This window comes from Melozone crissalis, unplaced genomic scaffold (genome assembly GCF_028551555.1).
Source record: "Melozone crissalis strain CALT ecotype California unplaced genomic scaffold, PUWL_Pcris_2 ptg000007l_1, whole genome shotgun sequence".
Classification (NCBI taxonomy): Eukaryota; Metazoa; Chordata; class Aves; order Passeriformes; family Passerellidae; genus Melozone; species Melozone crissalis.
Window position 1 is genome coordinate 9,275,085 of NW_026535785.1, and position 24,652 is coordinate 9,299,736.

At 40.9% G+C, this 24,652-nt stretch overlaps 1 protein-coding gene across 2 annotated transcripts in view; it reads right to left on the reverse strand.

Moving 5' to 3' along the window:
* Positions 1-12,382: 12,382 nt before the first annotated feature.
* The window catches only part of NFATC3 (nuclear factor of activated T cells 3), a 62,393-nt gene continuing 50,123 nt past the window's right edge, over positions 12,383-24,652 (reverse strand). Inside the window, exons 10-11 of one of the 2 annotated variants that reach the window (XM_054296392.1) lie at positions 22,554-22,655; positions 12,383-13,951 (exon numbers count right to left, since the gene is read on the reverse strand). In XM_054296392.1, coding sequence (XP_054152367.1) covers positions 13,827-13,951; positions 22,554-22,655 — 227 coding nt within the window. In that variant the 3' untranslated portion in view covers positions 12,383-13,826. The remainder of the gene's footprint in view (positions 13,952-22,553; positions 22,656-24,652) is intronic. The other variant, XM_054296394.1, reaches the window with a different exon arrangement.

Consider the following 24,652-nt stretch of genomic DNA (forward strand, 5'->3'; position numbering starts at 1 on the left):
GCGGCCCTGCTGGCACACTGCCCTTGGGGAGCTCTGGGAAGCCACAAACGCAGAGATCAGCCCAAGCGCGCTGTAGATGGAGCTAAAGCAGCTCTGGGTGGGCAGGTCCAGAGCCGCAGGCAGCCCAGGCTCAGCCCATGAGCACAGCTCAGTCCGGCAAGGAGAAATGCAGCTCCCAGCACTGCTCTGCTCACGTTGCTGCTCTCAGCAGCTGCACTCACAACTGATTATAACTTAGAGACTCTAGAATTCTTGGAGACAATCAGGACAAACCAAAGTGGGGGAAAGAAGGGGTTACTGGGTACAATTGCAGATAGTTCATTGCGTGTCTGTCATTGAGCATAAATGATGTTTAGCCTCTAGATACAGAATAGGAAATTGGATTTGGAATCAGAAAGAAGAGCCAAGGAACAGTTTTTCTTTTGCCAGCACCTCAGTTTTTATTGCTTTAAACAAGGCTTAGTGAGGGGGGACATGCAGAATTTGTGTGGATGTCGCTGTAAAAAGGAACTTTGAGGAATAATTATGGAGCTAGTAATGAAGCAGACACGCCTGGCTCTTGGAGCCCTTGAATTTGTAACTCTGGAATTTGAGTCAGAAATCCTTCAGAAGAGCTATTACTGAATTAGAGTAACTTTTAAAGTCTATTTACCAAGCACATTGTCTCTTCAGAAATTCTTCTCATTCCTATGTATTGTTGTTGATTTCAGGAATATTCAGTTTCATATTTGCTTCAGATAAAAAAATTGTGAAGTTTACAGGGGAAAAATGGTTACTCTTTAGCAGACTATGCCACTGAAAATTGAACTCCAGAAACTCTTTGTGTAAGAGGACTTGCATTTTTTCCTGAATGCTCAAAACCACTGCCATCCCCACCCCCACTTGAGTGGTTTTTTCTATTGTTCAGTGTACCCAGGAAAAATAAGATCCTGTGGTTAAAATTAATTTTTATTTTTTACCCACATAAACCATAGGGTGTTTTTTAAATTTTCATGTTAGAAACACTCCATCATGTGCTCCCAAATCAGCAGTGGAACACTGAAACCCAGAGATGAGTTTTCCAGTAGCTTTCTTTGTGAGTACCTTTGGAACATGCAGTGCTTTGCAGATCCCTGTTTAGATGGAGTTGTGCAGAATTGGTAGCTGCTGTGACAATCCCCCCTCACTGGGAGATGTTGGGAGAATACCTGGGACCCTCTCTTCTCTCCCAAATGGGTTCAGCTGCTGTGCTTTAGGAATTACATAAACACATTTCATGCTTGCTGCCCTTCAATGACTCCAAAGCCAACAGATGTTTTTCAGGGATGGCAGACAAATCCTAAGATCTCAATCTGATTTCTCCATCAGTGGTGAGGTTTGTAAATAGATAACCATCAGCAATATGGAAAGCAACCCAAACCAGTACCTGTCCCCGTGGTGGCTCTGTAGTGCCAAAAGCAGCAAAGCATGGCAGGCTTGTTTTGGGGTTTTTAGATATGAAAATGAAAGTGGCAATTTATGGTAAGGATGACATAACAGAAGTGTGAAAGGAAAGCTTTTGTCCTGCATGTGAGCTCACGAGCAGCTGCTCAGCTTGTGCTTCCAGAACACCTTGGTGGCATGGCCTAGGCTGTGCTCCACACTCAGGGGTCTCACACTGGTTTTTGTGTGTTCACTCCCTCTCCAGAATGTGCCCTGCTCATGTTCAGTGGGGTGGGCTCTGTCAGGCTCTGCACAGGGGGGTTCTCTTGAGCCTCTCCCTGCCTGGCCTGCACACACAGCCTGGCTCAGCAATCTGCCCTGAACAACAGCCCAGGTTTGCCCTGATGTGCCCCAAGTATAGATTTTGTTTGTGGAATGAGCTCATCTGGTTTGGGCCCCATCTGGGTACATTTGAAACATGATGTTAATATTTAGTCTAAAATTATCTTTGTTTTCCACATACTATCTCTACAGTAATAAGATCGGGAACTTGTGATTTTTTTTGAACTCACCCCCTCCTCCCACATAAAATTTTCACTCTGAGGCACAAAGAAAGTTGGTTTTTTAAAGTAATTTTTTGTGAACACAGTAAATGCACCAATAATCAAACCACACATCCAGCCTTTTGTCTCAAGTCTATTAAAGTATTAAAGATAATGTTCTCTTGATAATGCTTCATGATGGGAAAGCATTCCTCTCTTTCAAAAGTGCCTTTACATTTATCTTACTGCAGTGTTCCCTAAAAGATTGCTAATGTGGAACTTTATAAATAATCCTTTCTGCACTGCTGTAAAAGTCTTTTAATGGCCATTTCTGGGAGGTATTTATAGGAGGTACCAGGGGTGCTGACAAGGTGAGGTGAGTGTTTGGCTCTGAGCAGGGAGCGGTGGGTGCTGGTGAGCACAGTCTGTGCCTCCTGCTCCCAGCCCACCCAGCCTGTTCTGAGAACCCTTGTAAACATTGCTCCAGCTGTGGGAAGCCACTGCAGGGACTGCAGCTATTGCTGGAAGGCCAACCAAGGCCAGCCTTAATTATGCAGACAAAAAAAGAGAAAATAATTTAAATGCTCCCAACACTGAGCAAACAACAAAGATTTCCTCTTAACCCCACTGTAGCAAGAACACCTTTTCTCTGAAGGACACATTTTCTTATTTCCAAAATGGCTCCTCTGCCTGAAAGCCTACCGTGAATCATCAGTCCTATCTGGCCATGCCTCTGAATCCAGCCTCTTTTGCCACGTCTCTTCTTGCTTACAAATGTGATTTTTCTGCACTGCTTTTTAGAAAATAAGTCTACAGGGGGTTTATTTGATTTGATTCTCCTCACTCCATTTTTTTGAGACTTCCAGTGTGGGGTACCAGAATGCTGCCTTTCTTAAATACACCTTCATGTGTCCTTTCTTTAGTTTCTTTAGTTCCTTTAGTTTTGCATCTGTTTTGTGGAAGCCACCAGTGGTGCAATACCGGCTTTCAGGTAGTACCTTTAGTGGCAGGGCCAGATGGGAGACTCCCTGGGCAGTTGTGCACAGCTGGTGTTGGAAGCAATTGTTTCATGTGGTCTGGATGCTTCTCTGCTGCTGTCAGAACAAGAGAGGGACATCATATTAATTGTTTATATATAAATTATTCATTACTTTTAAATTAATAAAACTAGAAGCCTGTGTTAAAAATTTCGAGGGTTCATCAACCACCATCTGTTAATTAAGTGAATGTGATGCTGGGGCATAAATAAGGCATTAGATGAACCCAAGTAGCTTTTCATAGCAGCAGAACTTTGGAGCTGGGTAGGAGGACTTTAAATATGAAATAATAGGAACAGAATGGAGTGAGATAAGGCTCTCTAACCAAGAGCTGGCTCCAGGCATTGCTGCCACTGCAGATGTGTGTTGCAGATAAGAAAAGCCCCTGAACAGCTCTGTCCTGCTCCCTCCCCACGTTGTGTTCCTCTGGGAGTAGAGGGAGGGCTGGGTGTGAGTGCATCACCCAAACCCTCCTGATCTTAACTGGGAGCTGCTCCTTCTCTCCTCCCACTGCAATCTGATATGGACTCACTAATAGCACGGAGGGGGAAACAGCCAATGCAGCCTAAAGTTCCTTTGGTTTCAGGATGACTTTAGATGGTGAATTTTTCTGGAAGTAGGGAGGGAAATTGCTGAAAAAGCTGGGAATTGCTGAAAGTTTGAGTTTCAGAAAGATTGTGATGGAACAGCTCATGATCAATATGTTTGCAAAGATCAGGAGTAAAAGGTGCACTTTGTAACCAATAACACTCTAAAATGCTTTCTATATGTGACCTGAAATGTCAACCAAAACATATATTGAGTTCTGGGAACTGGAGATCACAGTACTTACCAGAGATTTTCTCTTATCTCAGTGGGACATAGTGGAAAATAACTCGGACTTCAAATGATAATTGCTTAAGAAAACATTTACCTTAGTAGCCTGCACAAACCCAGGTGATTACATAATACCTACTTGAAACTCACCTTTATTTCAGCTGGCCCTGATATTTCTTAAATCTTGACCTTTATTATAAATATTAAGCACTTGCTGCATTCCAGCTAAGTGGAGGCTGTCTTCTTGGTGACTGACACGATTTTTTCTGACATTTATTTGAAGTACCTCATGACAGAAAGTGGGTTAAAACAAAATTGTAGCACAAATCATCTATGATACAGTGATACTGAATTATTAGCGTCCTACGACACCCATTTATTTTACCAAAGGTTGTTCAGTGCTGTGATGTTCTGCCCTGTGAGAGCCTTGCAGTTCCAGTGTATTTTCAAAACCTGAATGCCCAGCAGGGAGCCTCCAGTATGGCCAACATCTACTAGGAATTGAATGTGCTTCTGTGGCACACGTGCTGCAACCCTTCCTGCAGCTGTGCCCTTTGAAGGGGGAACCTGTTCTGTTGGTGTTTCCATTGAGTGCAAGATGTCCTGGGTCACTTGCTAAAATGTCCTGAGGTCTCAGTTTTTACACTCACCACGTGTGAGGATAAGGAATGGCTTGCAGTTACCCAGATTACTTTAACTAGCGTGAGTTAAGAGTGATTTAGATTGTGAATCTGTGTTTAATCATAATGGTCAGAGCAGTCAGGTTAGTTGTTTTGTTTTTCAAAAAACATACAGACATAGAAATAGATAAGCAACCAGTGCTGTGTTTAGTCTAGTTGCATTTATACTGTGTGAGAAAGCTTTCTCTTTGTGCAGTAATCAGCTTTGCTCTTTCCCCTTCTGATAACCTTACTAAAGGGTTTAGCTTTTGTGTCTTGCACATTTTTGGTGGGGTATCTTTAGTTTTTACAGCCTTTATTCCCTTTCAAGTCTTCTAGAAGATTTATCCAGGTTTAATCTCAGCTGATACCCCCCTTTCTTCCAGATCCTCCTCTTTTCTTAGGCAGGAGAGCTGGGCCACCCTTTTAGTTACAATAAAGGCTGTTTCCCTTCCATATCCATGTAATTGTTTCCAGCCATTAAGCATCAGCTCTTTCACTAAATTACTGAGGTGTTTTGCCTCAATGAGGTGTGGAACTCTGTCCCCTCCGTAGATGATGCCCGTTGTTGTTCACCGCGGCCCTGTGTCAGTGTGTGTGTGCTGGCACAGCGCTGTGGCTCTGTCACCTCGCTGCTGGCTCTGGGGACAGACCTGGCACTACCCAGCACCACTCAGGGGGAGCAGATTCCCAACCTTTTCTCCTTCCAGCACTTTCTGGTTCTAGAAGCAAATCTCCCCTGAACTCGTCTGTGGCCAGCCCTGAGGTGAAGAATCAGCAGCACTCCCAGGAGTTCAGGCTTTGCTTTCAGCGGGATTCATGGTATCCTGGAGCTGTCAGGCACTCCCCTGCTCTGGCTGTGAGGCGGTCCCGGCATGAGCTGGAGGCAGGAGGGACCTGTCTGAGCTCGGGACAGGGACACGGCAGAGGCCGTGACCCTCCCGATCAACCCCGGCTGGTTCAGTGCAGGCAGACCGAGGCTGCTTCCCTCAGTGACCTTTCTGCATGTGAGATTTCACCTCCTATTCCTGCTTGCTTATGTTTGTTTTGTGGGAGTCCCACTGAGAGTAAAGTGACTCAAAATACACAAATGGAGAGAAATAATTCAAACTGCATGTGATTTTAAACCTCCTTTTCAGTTGCAAATAGAAAGCTAAAACTGGTTTGCCATTAACTTCTGGCTTTAAGCCGAAATGTCTGTGCCTTTGAGGAGCTCACAAAGGCTAACTTGGATTCAGGTGTGTGTTTCCTGAGCACCCAGACATTTTGCCAGAAAAAGAGACCCAAGAGAACTGTGCTGTGTCAGCTTTTCTTACCCTGACTTTTCTTGGGGGCAACTAGAACTGCATAGGATCTCTATGTGAATTAAATTTTATAACACCCCTGGCCCCATGCCCAAGCTGCAATTTGCCTTCTTAAAAAAGAAAAAGAAAAAAGTAATCCTAAAAATCTTTTTGCTGTTGTGATCCTGATGGTATCTATGTGACTGAGAGAGTGCCAGTAACACCAAATGAAGGTTTGACACTTGTTTAAACAAATTTGAGAGCTTGGGGAACATTTTCAGAACTGAACAACTGAGCTCCTTGAATCTCAGTAATGTGATTTTTTTTTTGTCAACTCCACCCCTGAGGATATTTTATGTTGCATGGAGCCAGTGCTGATTCTGCTTGCTGGGCCTGTCTGCAGCACATCTCTGCTGTCTGCAGAATGGCCTTCAGTGAAGCCAACCAAGTGCATTTTGAATGAAAGAAACACCAGGTAGTTTGAAAGTTATCTTACAAGCTGAGAGTAAAGACAACATTTAATTGCTTTCAAAATTTTTTCTACTTTGATTATTAAAGACTGAGTTGCTGTTTAAATATAATATTTAATGTCACTCAGAGTTGTTCTGGTTTTAGGTCATGTCCTTCCAGCCAAACAGGAAATTTTTTTTTGTTTTAAGTGATGGAATTCCATTTTACTCATCTAGTCCAGATGGTGTTTGACCTGCTAAAAGTTCATGTGCTGTTGGAAAAAATATTGAGCTTAGTGTACTATATGTGAAAACGATACAAAGTCATGAAGGCAGAGTCTCTGTGGGGGTGGTCTGGGCAGGAGGGCACAAAAGGCACAGGAAAACTGAACAATTTACATTAGAATGTGCCCTGCTTTATGTTTAATTGTTGCTTATCTAAAAAATTATTTTTGCAGCTTTACTGCTATCTAAAAAATAAATCTAAGAAGAACATTGTGGGAGATTTTCCTGCTTTCTGCTGTGAAGTAGTTGAGGTCAGCCTTTCACAGGAGTGGAAATCTGTAATTGGAGACAGACCTGCTCAGTAACCAAAAATATTTTCTCTTTTTTCTTTTCCCCCTTTTCTCTGTCTTTTGTATGTTTTGTATTCCTCTTTCTAGCTAAGGAAACCTTATTGGTCTCCAGTGTCATTTTAGCAGCTGGATTAGTTCCAAAGGGTTTAGGCTTGGGCAAGCAGCATTTGAGTCTCTCAGCAAACTCTGCTGACAGCCACAAAATGTATGGCTGTGCCTCTCCAGGCCACGATGTCATTCAGCCTGGATCTGGCCAGTGTTGGATTGCCTGTTATCCTCCATTGTTTGTGCAGCTTTTCCATTAGAACTTCTGTCAGTGCTGAGGTCAGATGGCAATGATGACATTCTTGGCATAGCTTCTTTTTTCATATCCTAAGAAAAAAATAATCCCATAGTAGCACTTAATTCAGTTTGAGTATTGCCTTATTTGTCCTACTGGCTTGATGGCTTATACTTCTCCTCCAGCTACTGTGACTACAGCCAGGCAAATGTCACAGGCTGGTATTTGCTGTTACTTGAATAAAGTTATCCTTGACCTCTCATAGTTGCTTTCTGTTGGAGATTTTATTAGCCAGTTTTTATTCCTGGTAAGGGAAGAAATGGTGGGAACATGGAAATGCAGAAATGCATGTACTGGCAAAACTGTGTGTGCTGATGAGTGCAGCAGGAACCGATCACACAGCACAGACCTGAGCAGGAGCTGCTGAGACAGGCAGGGGTGAGGATTAATGTCTGAGCAACCTTTCCACATGGAGACCCAGCCTAGAAAACACACAGGGTAAAGTTGAACCAATGGCAGTTCAACTGGAAATCTGCACATCTGCTGTCAACTGCAGCTCTTTCTGACCTGTAAATGGTTGTTGCACCCTTGTTATGATGTAATTCTTAAAATGGCAAACCTTGGAAGTAAACCTTAATTCATGAAATCATAGAAAACCAGTGCTTTGGACAGGCTACGCAGCAGCTCTGGGGGGACTTCTTCAAGTGATGGAAGACTGGAAAAATCTGTTCTTGCATCATACTTAGAGAATTTCCTACTTGAAAACAGTGACATACTGACTGCTAGAAGTTTGTCTTGTCCTTTTCCAACACATTGCAAGAAACACTTGGCTGGTGGATACACCAGGGAGTTCTTGGAATATTTACAAACAGATCCTTTTATTGCTGTGAGAAAAAAAAATTATGATGCATGTAGGACAAAACTCAGCTATTCTGTGCTGTGTGTTTGTTACCTCCTTGGCAGAGAAGAATCCATCACACCTTCTGTACCAAGCTGTAGTAAATTTAGGAAGGCAACCCTGACCTTTCATGCCTTGTCCTAAAAAATGCTCTATGCCAGCCTAAATCCTTGATGTTGGTGTTGCAGCCAGAACCTTGGGGATGTGGAGAAGCTGGATTCAGGAACTTTTGTCTTTGAGTCCAGACCCTGCAGTCATTAATGTGTGGAGGTATTTATTGAGAGATGCTGCAGTTGTTAATACGTAGGATGGTTATTGGTTTTTATTATTGCTTCTTTTCTAGAAAATATTTGCCTTCCCAACAGTCAGGATTTTCCACACTGCTGCTTCCCTGTTTTTCCTGCTTTTTATTACAAGAAGGACCTTTCTAAGCCATCAGTCATTTATCATTCCACTGTCAGAAGAACTTGGAAGAGTAGCTGTTCCCTTTTCCCTCCAGCTTACTTCATATGACACCACTGATTATCCAGCACCACATTCCCAAGCAATACTTTCATATCAAGTCCTCTTTAGGTGCATCACTTTTCTTTGATCAAAAATTACAGAAAAGAACTAGCACAGACTACAAACATTCTTCCAGCTCTTACCAGCAGGTGTCACAGCAATGACAGGAAGGAAGAGGTAAGTATTTATTTTTCAGTGTCCAGTAATAAAAACCACAAATGAAATGAAAACTTTACATTTGCAGCTTGAGAACTTGTATAGCCTGACTTTTCTAGTGGATCAATCTCTTCAAAAACAAGATCTATGGAACATCCAAGTCTTTGCAAAGTAAATATTTCTTTTCTATTGCTTCTGTATCTTAGTCTGGGGGTTTTTCCCTTGTTTTCTTTTGCATGTAGCAAGTGTTAACAAAAGTAACAGTAGGTTAGAGTAAAATAATTTTTTAGAAGATCTCTGCAATGGCAATGATTTTTGTTTTTATGACTGACTGATAAAAATTATCTTTTTACCAGGCAGAATATAGTTCTGAGTTAACTTCCTTTACCAGAGAAGTCTGTATGCAGAACTATGCATGAATTTAAATATATTGAAAATCCTTTTTTCTCTTCCATGGCCTTCTACATATCTTAATACTTCACTCACTACAGCAGTGGCTAGTTCCTGAATACTGTTATTGTAAATAAATTGAAGCCAAAGGGCAAAGAAAAAAGGTAGGGACAAAACAGCTCAATCCTCGCCTCATTCAGTCCAGTGGAGTGTGTGGTAGATACAGAACATACATTGGTATTTTGAGTTAGGCAGGGAGAGAGAGGCCCACAAACAAGCAGCAGGAAGAAGACAGCACAAGTGTGTGTGCTGTGGAATATTGTAAGGAAATACTGGCTACCATATGAGAAGTAAAAGACCTTGATTTCTGCCAGCATTTCCTTTGGGTTTGGGTCCCAAGCGAAAACGTCTGGTTACTCTTCTGAAGGAACTGACTTGAACAGGACATTCCTTTTCTCTGATTACCTGCAACACCAAACCACTGCTGTGCAAGGCAGAAGCGCCGTTTTCACCGTGCCTGGAATAAAGCCGGGTCTGTGCACCGAGAGCCGCGCGTGTGCCAGCGCTCCTGTGCCCCCCCAGCCCCGAGCGGAGCAGCCTCCAGCACATTTGCATCTGAAAGGCGACTCGGACTGACGGCAAAGGAGACGCAGTCAATGGCTTACTGCTGGTGTCGGCGTGTGCTAATTATACCCCGGGTAATCACCCTGCACAACATGTGAACAGCTTTCAAACCGCCGGGGCTATTTTTACTAAAGCTCGGCTATATTTACCGTGCTTCGGCTGGTGCCACTCGAGCGTCCCCTTTCTGGTGTATTTATAGCCAAACGCAGCTGAAGGTACCGGGGCGGGACAGGCGCTCCGCGGGACGCTGCTCCCAGCCCGGCCGGATCCCGGCTCCGCTGCTCTCCCTGTGCAGGTGAGCGTGGCAGCCAAAGCCGCAGCTCCTGCTCCGTGCTCGGCTCGAACAGCCCCGCACCTCCCTGGGTAGGGAAAGGGCCCGGCAGGAAACTGCAAGGGAAATAAAAACCTTTCCAGCAGCACCGAGATCACTGAGATGAGATACACATTGTAAGGCCTGGCTGTACCCACAGGGACTTCCCTCCCTGCTGCCTGATCAGCCAGGATTTGGCAAGTACTATGAACTTTGTTGGAATCTCACATTTATTTCAGAAACTGTTTAACTACATCTATGATAATATCCTTTCAGGAATGGGAATTACTTTTTATGACGAACTCTTTTGAATAATAACTTCTGGAAAAATCTTTCAAAATAATCTCGTGATTGTTTAATTGAAGCAGTAACAGTTGCAAATAGGGAAGCAGCAGTACCGTGCAGGCTGATGCTCTGCCAGCACTGCCCATCAGCTCTGAGGCAGGGGGAGGTTCACAGGCTGGCTCCAATCTGAGCCCCAGTCTCTGTCAGATCACCCTTCCAGGGGGAATAGCCAATGCCCCTCACTTCCCCTGGGTCTGCATTTCAAATAAATGACAATGTATTTGCATTATTTTTATTTATTTGAACACTATGATTTAAGAGCCTAAATGCAAGTTTTTCCCTTTATTTCTGCAAGTAGCACTGCAATCATAACTTACAAAAATGTTTAAAATACAAAATGTACATGAAATTACAATACAAGGCTCTGTAAACATCTAGAACTTAATCTTTATTGTCCCACATTTTTAAATATAAAACTTCAATTTGAACGATTTCCAAACCTCAAGGAATGACATCCATTATGAGTATCAAAAATAGAGTTTCAAAGCTTTGTATCAGAACAAAACCATTTTTTCATTCTTTGGTTTAAAAAGGGTGGCAGTTCCCCTGATAACAGGTAAGTTTTACTACAGAAATTCAGATTCCTAATTTCACAACTCACCCCTGTCCCCCTGAATTAATATGCTACCCCTTTTTTTTTTTTTCCCCAAACATTGATCTTTGACCCTCCTTATAGAAAAGCGACCTCATCATTAAGGCTTTCCTTCAGGATAATCTAAGTTATTAAAAATTTTTGGGAAAGAACTCAGGGAGAAGACAGGACTTAAGGACAAGGAAGTGGATGCCAACAAAATATTAACAGTTGCCGGGTTCTGTTGTTTAATTTAATTTGCATAGTCCAATAGAGATCATGTGCTTTTTATATCACTAAAATTATACAAGATTAACAGTCTTTATCTACGTTATCACACAAGCTAAAATAAAATTAAGACCCTTGTATTGAAGCTTTTACAAGGCAAATACAAAACTGCTTTAGTATCCAAAGCTATATTTTTTTAAATTTCATTTTTAAATAGGAAAGCATTTCTATGTCTACAGGCATCAAGGTATTTAAAGGCATCAGAAAATTTAGTGCATAGCAACTCCGGATTGTTTGGGCTCCTATACTTTAGGTACAGTGTGAATTCCAGCTACTTGGAGAACTTGCAAGGAGAGTCTGTACCAGCAGGATAAAGGAGCATAAATCCCATACAGTATGAAAAGCTTTTCAGTCAGAATTCTCCTACAAACAATGGTTAATGCAAAAGACCCAATACATGAATGAAAACTGGAACGTGCCTTGCCACCAGCACACACTGTGAGACAATGACATGGTTTAGAGCATTGTGTGGTTTGGTTTGTTTTGAAGGTGTTAAAAACAGAAGTAGATGCATTTCTGAGCATGTGAGTTCTTTCTAGGACCTTTAACACACACGAGTAGAGGACAGAGAAAAGCACCATTGCTGAGGGACAATTCAATATCATACTTTCCAGATTCCAGCCCTGCCAATTTTTTCCTGCAAATGTCAAGATTTGCACCACTCAACAGTACATTCACAAAAAAGGATGCTTAAGATTCCCAGCAGGTACATAGTGGCCTTGCATTAAGTTGTTTGAATAATTATGATACATCAAGTCAGTAGCCTCAGGCTGCAGTCTTAAAAGGAAGTACATGATAAAATTACAATTTTACCCACTTAATATGGTCTTTAAAAGTTCATGATTCAGTTGTTACAGAGATGAGATTACAGCTATGGTATTGCTTGGGCACTGACTTCACTCCAGGTGTAAGGTTCTGCCTGCAAAAGGCTCAATCCAAAGTTTTCCCCACCCCTGTTTGCCAAAATGCAACATCAGTAGAAGCTGTGTTTGCTTTCCCAGGTGCTGTAACTCAGCACTGCTCTCCACTGTCAGACCCCTTCATTCCTTTGAAGTCTACACAGGGCATGTGCTCCCCGTGTGTTAACTGCTAAAATGGCTACACTTGCCTGAATGGGATCCAATGCAAATATATTTTCCAATTTTCTAATTCTTTGTGTTAATTCACTCTTAACTTTTGTTAGATCGTCATGGCTCACCCAAATGAGCAATAAAAGGAGCACCTTGGATGTTCTGAGCTCCCTGTACTGCTGGCCTTTGCCATGACCGGTGTACCCTGTGTGTTCCATGAGGGAAGCTCTGCAATGAGTGATTCCTGGGGGAGGGAAAAGGCTGTAGCCTCCACAGGCAGTGCTGGATCCTCTCCACAGTGTCTGACTGGAAAGGCCAGAGATTTTTAAGTAATGATGTAAACAGATTGTTTCAAATTCATCAGATTATGGGGATAAAGGAGATGCATCCTCAGAGCACAGCACAGAGTTTACTGCTGCTGCTGAATCTTGTGTATTTCTTTGGTAGCTCCTGCTTCACACCTTTGAAATGAAACATGGACACATGGTACTGCCCAACCACTAATTCACAGTAAATTACTTTTAGCAAACTGACATTTACAAACAGCCTGAATTTAAGGAACTGCAACTGTCATCTCCTTAGGAGTTCCAAGTGGCATGGTTGGGCATACAGAATAGAAAAGATAACAGATGTGATCAGATGATCTATTGCATTGAAAACTTGAATGCCACTGAATTGGTGATTTCAAACCCATATTCTGCAGGGATAATGGGAATATTTAGATCCTCAGCAAACATTAAATTTTCTCCTGTATCTAACATGGCTTTGATGTTGCTGTTCTTTAATCTAAAATCCTACTGCTCAAATTTGCTTACAAATGTAACTTGCTAAGAAAAAAGCTATTTCAAGAAGGAGCCTGTGCTAATAAAGATCAGGAAGATTATCCACAAAGTTATAAAAGGTAAATTTTGGAATGTAATTTCTATCCCAACACTTTCATGATGGAATGGTCTTTTTGCAGCCTATCAAGTAACATCTTCAGTTTATAAACAAGTGCAGATCTACATTTGGCTTTGCTTCCTATGAATCTAAGAAAGAAAACACTACAGTATTCATATACACAATGGCTTCCGTGGCATTGGCTTCAGATGACAGGTACAACTGGCCACTGGAAGATCTTATTAAGAAAAAAAAAATGAAACAACAGAAGCTTTAAAGGCTTTCCAAAATGACCAAAAGGTGTTACAAATCATCAGTTACAAACTATACTACCTCTAAGGGCAAGCAGCACACTGAAGATGTGCATTAAATCTTCCACGTTCAGGACTGTGAATATTACAAGAGCAAACTAACACCTCCACACATCTGAAGCACTTAAAACATAAAAGTATTCTATTTAAATGCAAAAAGCAAAGCTTGTTTGTAACTTTAAAACAGTTAAAATATCTGGTGTAGGTTCTGTGTGTCCATTTTAAGAAGTCTCTTTACAGCATCTGAGGAACTATAATTAAAATGCTCTGTCTCTACATCAAAAATGTAACCCACTAAAAGGGCTTTGCAAGGATCCACTGTTCCAGTTCATAAAGGCCACAGAGTTGGAAGCACAGTAAGTCTAAGGAGGAAGAGGATGAAGAAATATTCAGAGAAACTGTGACGTTGTCATGGATGTTGAGTCGTTAGCTTATCCACTACTGGATTCCATCAGATATTCTCGTCTCCAGAGACCCAGGACACGGATGTGCAGGCTGGCTGGCCACTGGTGTTCCATGTGACACTGAGATCTGGGACATATCTCTTCCTATGATCTCATTCACTACAAAAATAAAAGAAGAAATATTAAAAATTGACAGTTTTTATACTTTCCAAAAGGCAGAACTCATCAGCATAACCCTTTTAAAAATAAATACTTTCAGAGCTGAGCCTTGATGCTGTTATGTAACAGGAGATGAATGAGGAGCCTGGCTTCAGCAACAGTTAAGCAAGGGGGGAAAAAACGTCCTGCCATAATCCATGCAGGAGAATCCCTAAGCTCCTTGAAGAAAATAAGCACATGAGCATTCATGACACACAGGTAACTGAAAGGCACAGCACAGGTCAGGTTTATTGAGGTTTCCCCACAGAACTCCTTCTGTTCGAGAGTGTGACAAGCACAACAAATAACTCCAGCAACTCCTGGCTCTTTCAGGCTACTTACAGAACTTCCTAAGAACCTGGATTCAGGTTAAGAGAATATTCTTTTTAAACACTACATACCTATTAATTGGGCCAGTTTTCTGTATACTTGCATTTCTGAAACCACAGTAACTGAATTATATCAGTCAATTTCCCAACAGTGAAGATTCAGGATGGACTAATATAGAGGCCAGTTTGTGTGTCAACTTCAGTCAAGTTTAATCAACTTGTACTATTTAGAAGTGAGGGACACCTCCATGAATGTGACAAAGTTAACCTAGGTTATTAAGAAATTATAATCTTGAAGTCCTACTCTAAATCCTATGTCATTAAATGCAGGACAATTGAGGTTGGAAGATGATAAAAATTATAATTTTAAAAGCTAAGTGTAAAAGCCGTGATAGAAATGTCTATTTTACAAAAATGGACCTTGGTAATGTTATCAAAGAAAACTGAAATACATTCTATGTTGACATGAAAAATATCACATTAAATAATAATGACAAATTTTAGAAGAATATTGGACCATAACCACAACCTAAATTATTATTTCATTGTTAGAAGCAATGAGTCCTGTCGATTCCCATTACTGAGTGGGCAGTAAGTTATATCATCTCTTTCTCAGCAAGACTTTGAATAGGCTGAATTACAGAGGCCTTTCCTTAATCATTGCATGAGTTTGCTTGGACCTTCTACAAACAGGTATTTAATGGATCTTTTTGTTGACTAAGGACCATTTTTATGTTTAGAATGTTTTGTTCCGTTAATAAGCTGCTTCTATTGAACACCTCAACAGATCTGGAACCCAGACTTTTGCTACTCTGATCTCTATTGGGTAATTTTACAGAACAGTGTTGATGCACTTCATCACCTTTCTTAACGTTTCCTTAATTTTCCATAGCAGGATTTACTTTCCTACCAACTATTCCTGTCTGGTAGAAGCATAACAAAACCAATCTACAGCTGGTGTAAATTGTGTTTCTAGCACTGAACAGCCTGAGCATTGCCATTCGTGGCAGTAGGATCCATAAGTGGTTCTGAAAGGAAATTTATTAATATTGTGAATATGCTGAAATCCATGTAACTTAGAAAATTCAGCTCTGAAAAGAGGTTGTGTCACTCAGGAGAGCATTAAAACCACCTCCTGCACAGCCCTGTGTGTAATGGAGGAGGAGTTTGTTATCCATCCCTGCAATGGTTTTCTCCTCACGAGTGCAAGGACAGCTTGTTACACCCCTGGTATTGAACCCAAGGGTCCCAACAGGTCACACACACCATGGAAAAGCCAATTCCCTCCAGCATTACAATGTGCAATTCATCTGGCTTAGAAAAACCTGCATTCAATGAACCTAACTGCACGAGGACACTGCAAACTGTGGGACTGCAGGTAGGGCACTTTTCTAAGTATTTTGATTAGGCCAACACAATACATAAGTACAAAACTGCTAAATAAACCCACAACTTTTTATTTTTTAAACAAATGATGGATGCTTATTCATAAGAACTGTGCTCCAGCAGCTTCTGTCAGGGCATTCATTAGCGTGCTCTCAGGAGCTCCAACAGCTCTTATCTACTGAACAGCAGCTCTGTGCAAACCCAATGTCCCAGCTGCTCAGTACTGCTAAAACCTTCATGAGTGCTACAATAAAAACATTACCAATAACATCCTGAAGTTCAGTATTTTGAAATGATTAGTTACTTCCCTTAAGTTTTGATGGCTGATCAGTATCTGTACTAGCACCATCAGCACAAACTGGTCTGTCCTGCAATGTTTTGTAGTTCCCACAGGCAGAGGTGTTCAACTGAACAGCACGTAGCCATTGGCACTGCATTCTCCTTGGAACACATTACTCTGAAGACAATAGCTGGTCACATGGGGTTTGATTTGCCAAACTTCTGCAGAAGTCATTGTGTAGAATATCAAAGCTACAGGTTAGTTTGTGTTGCTTTATTCCAAATAATCACTAATTTGTTTATAAGAAGCTGTTTGTAGCTCAGTGGGATTTTTTTGCAATACTTTTAGCATGTGGTGAATACAGATTTATCTGGTTTAGATGGATTTCCATTAGAAACATCTACCATTTCTTAGGCAAATGTCTTCATTCCAATGAGGAATTCTAGTGGAGGAACCTTACTTGTCCCAGTGACTTTACAAGAATTGCTAATTTATAAAACCAACCAGTATTCAAGTGTGCTTTTTTTCAAAATAAGATGTAAATCACTGTTCTGCCAGTGCACCTTGCAGGCCTCAAAAAAAGGCTGAAAATGCTTTTCCTGCTGTCTGACCAAGGCATTTTTTCACAGACCTTGGCCTCCCAACTAACACATCTTCCTATTCTGTACTTTCCAGGAATGTCCATTTCAACTGTCTGGAACTCTGTACCCAACAAATGGACTGGGGGGAGCCTGCAGACTCCAGAAGACTCTCCATTGTTTAGATGAGGTACAGATGAGGATAAAAATAAAGGCTTCAGAGAAAGGAGAACTTGCAGAAGGCAGCAGCTCAGATCAGTCTCTAATCTTTCATGGCACATATAATATTCATATAATACCAGCATTATCAGAACTTGCCTTTCTGATGGGGAATGGTATAAATTAAAGCAGTTTCAAATGTAAATCATGTAGTCAGCAAGAGATAAAATCTTGCATAAAAATGTACAAGGCTGAGAGTGAAATCATCCAACATTTTCCTTTTTGTATTAAAGACTAAAAGAGAAATCCAGGTCAGTATTTGAATGCATGACGTGTCACCTTCTTGCAATGAGGGGCAAGCACACAAGATGTAACAGTCTGTGATTGAAACTGAAAACTTAATTAATGTGCATAAATACAGGTTTTCTACAATATTGTCTAGCAAAACTCAAATTCTTCAGGTGACAAATTGGGAGAGGAACAAATTTCAACAATTCTGATAAAGGACAAGCTCAGGCCGTACTGCTGATGCTTTATAAACAAAAGAAAATTTCTTTACTTTTATAAAACCACTTTTCCTACCTCTCCTACTTTTGACTATGGGCTGCAGGGGCTACTCTGTCCCAAAAATATAAAGACTTCATCCTCCCTTTTGCTTAACCTTAAGAGCCATCCCATTAGCAACTAGACACTGGGAAAGCAGCATGCATGGCTTTGTTAAACCTCCTTGTCTTGATCCCATTTCCTTTCTTCAGCACAAGTTGCAGGGGAAGGCTGCAGAGCTTGTTTGTGATTCTGCAATACAGATCTCCAGGATGGTTTTCATGTTCTCTGTGCTCTGGCTGCCAGGTTCATGTGTTCTGTAGTTCATACTTTTGCTGCCTCTTTGGAGAGAGCCAGTTTCATTAGACTTTAGATGAACAGTTGTGCAAGCAGACCTTGACTTTTCAGTCCGTGGCCCCTCCAGTTAATCCCTGCCTGTTTGGTACCTGTGGTGCAGGTGCTGACTGCTGATCCCACTCACTCCTCAAGTCAGGAGGAACCAGAAATGCCTTGCACACTGAATCACTACAGAGGCCTTGCTAATATTTAGTAATCATTTGGTACCTACTGATACCTAAAATCATTCTGAATGATCAGTGTCAACTGAGTGGATGATATAAAAAATGCCACAAAGTATTTCCTGTGCTAACAGTCCAGGTCAATAATCCTGAAATGACAACTGGAGCAGACAAAGAGAGAGAGGGGTGCACACACCACCCTGTGTACACTCATGGCACATTCCTCCATACAACACTGATAAGTGCACTTTGAAAACTTGTCAGACATGGCACAGATCAAAATGTGATACAGCAGCTTTTTAAAACACTTTTTTCTCCTTTTTTGAATATTGGGTTGTGAAATGAAAATTATTTTAACAACTTTTCTCTGTCTATGTAATTGACCTCTTTGGCAGTTTTCCCAGATTTCAGAATTTCAGCTGTTACCTTACTTGCAATAGTTTCACCTTTTCCTCCCTTAGTATTTATCTAGAACATAAGCTGGCTGGCAAATTTATACTAACAGTTAAAAACAGAGAGTGCAGAACAGAAGTTAAATTGGTGGGGAGGAAATCTGCTACAAACAGATTAGATTGGCCTGGTCAGTACTGGTGATTCTGCAATATTGCATTGCAAAGCTTTTCCCTCTCTGTGCTGCATTGGAAAAGGAGCAACACACTGCACTGAGAAAGCACCAAATGTCAGACAGAGGCTCCAGCCTACAAAATGAAAAATAGCAAAATATGAAGCAGCATCCTAACATCAATATGGGTAGAACAAAGTAGAAGTAGCTCTGACTTTGGGATCTGCTGTAAAATAAGAGCAACCACTTACTCTGTTTTACTGGGTTCTTCCCACGGTTTTCATTTCTATTTCCAGTCCCTGCCCACTGCACAAGGGGCAGCAGCTGGAGCACTGAGGCCTCCCCTGCCCCTGCCCCTGAGGATTTTGCCTCTGGTCACTGAAGGCTTGCCCTGGACAGCTGACAAAGCCACAGCCTGACAGCCAGGCTGCTCAGGAAGAGCTCCTCAAACTTTGCAACTTGCTATCCACAGTTTTAAGACCTACAGTTAGGTTGAAGAGCTCAGCCATTTGTGCAGTGAGTGACACCCAGAGCTGTGGGTGCTGTTCCAGCACCGAGCAACCCCTCTGGAGAAATTCCCACCTACAGAAAGTGATCCATGTTCACGGATTTGAACAGAACAGAGCTCTTGTGCTATGAAGCAAGACATCAGCATTAGAAGCTGGTGCTTCTAATAATAAACTCCTGGATGTTTTGGATAAATTAAGCCCCCCAGAACTATGAACTTAGAATAACACTCTTAAGGTGTTTCTAAGGTGTTTGAAGTTCTAATATCAAAAGTAAAGGCATTATCCTCCTTAATCAAATGAATTGCTTCTGAATTACTTTGTATCTAATTTCCCCTCTCATTGTGCTAAAAGACAAATATTTTGTACTGGAGCACAAAGGAAAACAGAAGTATATCTAAGTATATATATATTTTTATAAGAATATAAGAAAAGGAAATTCATGAACCTACAGGCCTTTCAGGGAATAATGCAAGTAACCTCTTTTTCCTTGCAGGAAGCCACTAATCTACTTTCTACAGGACAAGCAAGTATCTTTATTGGCAGTTACCAAACATTTTAGGTTTTCCTAAGTCAAAAATGCTTCCTGAAAACCTCTATGGAGAACTTCAGGCAAACCAGTTCAGATTACAGACCACTGCAATGGGCAAGAGCAGAGACGTGCAAGATACAACAATGCTTCCCCAGGGTGTTCCACCAGCCTCCAAAATGTGTTTGTCTCAGGGAACTCCTGAGTTAGAGACAGCATCTTTTGTGCCAAATGTTCCCATTTGGATTTTTCTCTCTGGGATCTTTTAAGGTCTGTGCAAAATTCTGTCAACTGCAACATTCTGTGACAGCAGACTGCAAAGCTTAACTCCCCATAGCAATAGCAATGTTTTTTAGATGTGCTGAACCTGCCCCAGGATTACTTGTTGGTCACTTACTGGTTTCCTTCCCAGCAATTATCTTCCATTACCTTTTCTGTGCCCCCCACTCATTTTATTATATTTGGCATTTTCTCCTCATTCTTTTTTCTGGCTGCAGAGTTCTAGCAGGTCCAACAACAGGCATTCATCTAATTCCTTTGTGGCATCAGTGACAAAATGTGGCCACAAAATAGATCTAAGGAGTAGCATTTTCTTATTCTCTGCTGTTCCCTGGACATTCCTAGCATTTATTCACCCTTTCAAAATGACTTTTAACACTACTGAGCAAGTTCTCATGGTTCTCATGATTCTTATTTTAAATTCAAGACAGCTTTATTGGTGAGTGCAGGTTTGATTCCTTCCCTTACTCTCATTTCCACTTTAACTACCTGGTTTCCTTTAATCACAAGATCTGTGTGATCTTGTAGACGTTTCTGGACAGTTTTTGGTTTTCACCCTTCCAAAAAGCAGAGCAGAGCAGCAGCAGTATCACATTTACCCAGGCTCCACATCAGGTTCTACTTGACACTTAACTGCTGCTTGCTCTTCCAGAGCTGCTGTCTGCCATGTCATCTACTTGAGGACAATTGTCACTGTCACTGCTCTGAAACCTTTCTGCTGACACCTTACACTGAGGCAGGTCCTGCCACATGTCTCTTTTTCAAAGGATTCTGGGCATGACCATCTCTAGTTCCTCAATTGTCAACATCAATACACAAAACTTTCTAACATCACTTAGCTAATTTTAACTGAATAACTGAATAGTCATCTGTTGGTTACATTTCCCATTTAACTCCATAATTTTTATGTTCTGTTCTGATTTCTGCATGTGGAAGCAGCTTGTAGTCTCTCTCACAGCAGAGTAACTGCACACTTAAGAACCTTCCTAAATAATCTGCAGACTGCTTGCAACTGTGTGACCCTTCTGACCACCTATTGTATTTTCATAAGCTTGGTTGTTTTCTACTGTTTGCCTTTTCAAGTTTGTCACAGCCTGTGATGCTGAAACCGCTACAAAACAAAATTTAATTTTTTCAAGAAGTTTTTGTGCATTCCTTTCAACCAAATAAAGAGCTATTTCCTCATGTGGGTTCTCCTCATGTTTTGGTACTCCCTGTAGCAGTCACCTCACTTACCCCTCCTCTAAAGGATGACTCAAGTATTCCATTGGTTATTTCCTGCCTTGGTAGATGCTCTGATCTCCTGCAGCACACTGCAGTCACAGTTGCTCTCCTCCTCAGCAGTATAATTTAGAAGCTGTGTTCTTCCTAATTTAAGCCTGAAAATTGGCTCTCTAAAAATTCTGTACTGGCAGTGGATACAGTTAACTTGTCTGATTTGACACTGAGCATTCTTTAAGGTACAAAACCATCCTACTTTACTCTGTATCCTATCCTGTATTAACACCACACTACACTGTGCCAAATACACAAAATACCCATTAGTTTCATTTTAAAAAATACCATGTTTCTCAATTGCATTTGTCAAATGCTAACACTTGTGTGTAAATGTGTTTCTGTCTGGGCTTCTGTTTGTGTGCCCTTTATAAAAGGGACCTGTCAGCATACATTTCATAGGCCTAAATTTGGGGTTTACCACCCTATGTGTTATTTTTCACTTGGGGACACTGGTATTTTAGGGTTATTTTACTATTAGCCTGAATTTCTATTTTTCAAGAACTCCTGCTCTTCAAAAATTATTCTGAACCTACCAGGTTCTGAATTGCACAGGCTATAGTGCAGAACACTGAAACAATCTAAGTTATAACTCTTATTTTACTAATTGATTTGCTGTTTAAAGACACAGGAATGTCAGCTTGGTGTACAGTCCTTTCCCTGGCTTTGCCATTCCAAATAGGAGCTACTTACCTTACTAATAACATTTTGATAGGTAAGGAAAGCAGAATTAAGTTTCTTGAAAACTGGCAAAAGACCAGTGTGGTTTATTTCAGTTTCATAGGTAAACTTAGGATCAGTCCACACAGTAATTGTGTGAAAGTTTTATGAAGAGCTTGGTTATTTCACTGTTACCAAATGCACATTTATAGTTATTAACCTTTACAAATCTATGGAGAAAGTAGAAAATGTTTTAAGTCTTTACAATGTATATGTGCATGTATTAAGAGAAAAGGGACAGTATAGTTCTTTGGCATTTTAGGCATGTTTGTAATAAAGTGAAAACCACTAAAAAGTCTAAACACAAACAAGACCAATAGACCATGCAACAATTCTAATACCATTAGTATTTAGAAGAGTCATAGGGCCTAATTATCTTGCTTATATGTGAAATAAAGAAGCTGAAATAATAAATCCAGATATTCCAATTATAGTGCACATTCAACTCTAAGTCTAGTTATGGACCTGTATTCCTAATACTCTGACTGGAGGTGCATGCTACTGTATTCCATCTATTTAAATTGACATTGCTTCATCTTTTTGAAAAAGAGAAACATTCCAAATTTCTCAGTTGACTGATCTGGCCACTCTTCTACCTTGCCCATATTTGGCTTCAGATTTTCATATCCTCTTCTGCTATTTTACTAGATCCTACAGCACACAGGAAGTTCTGTGGCAGCTCTGTATACTTTGAGTGGAGGTTTTTACTGAATGAGTGTACACCTGGTTCACAAATGCTAAATTTCCAACTATTTCAGAATACACAGGTGTCTGGTTATAGCAATACTTCAGCATTACACAGTGCTTTTCACTTGCAGCTCTTAAAACTCTTACAACACTTTCCCCTTTCCTTTGTGCTCCAATTTCAAACATTGAAGCATTTCAGTAAGCAGACTCACCCTCTAGATTTTCCACAAAGGAGTTGGACATGAGTGCTGAATGTTGAGTCCATTTCTCTGTTGAACCTGATGGCTGGTATTCCAGGTCAGAGATAAAACTGTCTGTGTCAGAGAAGAAGACAGACATAACTACTGACTGGACTAAACCAAAAGTTACAGTTCACTCAACCAGGAAGTGATTTTCATTTTTCTTTTAATAGCACTAAATTGAAATCCCCCATTTCATTCACAAACACTGCGTATGTGACATAAGGAACTATTTATAAGTTATTAAAAACATTATCACTTTTCCTGTATATTTACTTTCATTTAGCAGCCAGAGCCATAAAGGTAATGGTTATTTTTTTGGATGTCTGCATAGTTGCATCATCATGAATTTATGCTACTTAAATCTGATTTTAGTATTTGTGTTTAGAACATTCTTCCCTCAGTTTTTCCAATTTGCTTTACTTACTGTGGTCAAATTAGAAGTACTTGTGGCACTGGACAGCAACTCCAGGGTGGGCAAAGGAGTCCTAGTGAACCAAACCTGTTGTGCCATTTTGCCTCTGCCCCAAGCACAGGGAGCTGTCCCAGTGCACACCCTGCCCAAGGCACCACAGCCCCAGTGCCAGAACACCCAGTGCTGTCTTGGCACAGGTGGCTCCCTCAGCCTTGGGCCACGTGAGAAACCCTGCAGGTAGTGCAGAGCTGCATTTCATGGAACTGCTTTCCTAGAGGAAAAATCAATGTCAAATAGTGTGTTCATTATTTTAACCAACAAGTCTGTGTTTATTCAGTTGTGATCAGTGGCTAGGCAGGGCTTACAACAGGGCTGGATTTGGTTTTTTTCCCTGCCCAAGACAGGGTTGCAAATTTAGTCAACTACACTTTAACACAATTAAGAAAATTACTCTGGACCCTGGCTAATTTGTGCCTTCTGGATAGAGGCACACACTTGTTTTGCCAGCATGGTATCTAAGCCCTGCTTAGGGATGACTCCTGGGAGAACAAAGGAATCTACTCTTACTTCCTTCTGAAATTCAAGCAGCTCAAATTACCTCTTTGGGTGACTTCTTATGCTTAATTGTTCAAAGTGTAAAGTTACACATGTTTAAATGGGAAGTGGAAAGCATTATCTGGGTTTCAATGAAAATGTCCACCGCCATTGTGAAGGAAAGGAGTAAATTAAGGATAAATTCTTGTCAAATAATAGGAGATAAAAAAAGATCATTTTCCATTTTCCCCCATCAATTATGGCAGAAACAGCAAGAAAGTGATATTTAAATAAAGATCTAATGAATCCAGGGAGACGGGCAGGAAACTGCCTCGTGAGGAAACAAATTAACTGTACCAAAAACCCTGTTTAGAAAGGTGAAGCTTTCAAAAGAGCAGACAACAAACACTGCCAAAAAGCCTCCAGAGAGAACAGTGGAGTTCATTAGCTTATAAAGCAACAGCCTCTGCACCATTAGGACAGCACAGCCTATACAGTAAGGATTATATGTCACTCTGGCAGGAAAATATATTTCTGAGCAATTTTTCTAATTAGTTTCATCCTTAGCAAGATCCTGAGGTTCTTGCGTGCACTACCAAAGCTGCTGACAGTGGTGAGTGTTTGCTTTTATCAGTCCCTGACAAATTGTGCCATGCACAGCACACACAGCATCTCCAGCCAGCACCTTCTGGAACAGAGCATGCACTGCCCTCAGGCACACACTGCTTCTTGTTTGGGAAACGTGGGACATGAAACAACAGCCTTTTCAACTCTGTGATACAGCATAAAGATTTTGTTCTAACACACATATTAGGCAGAACTTGAGGTACCAGAAAAATATACATTAAAAATACCTTTATACTTTGTAATACCCTAAACATTTGAGAAAGCTTTCTGTACCCAAAGAATATAAAGCCAAAATAAAACCTAAGAAGTTCAAACAAAAATCAAGAAAAATGACACCTGGTAGATCTGTTTAACTGATCCAAAATTCATACTTTTCTGAATGAACTCATTGTCCTGATTCAGTCTTTAAGTAAAGAAAGTTTAAGAAAAGCTTAAAACCCTCAATTATGAGCACCCAGTTTGGGTCAAAGCAGGAAGTCAACTTTAAATTAGAGTT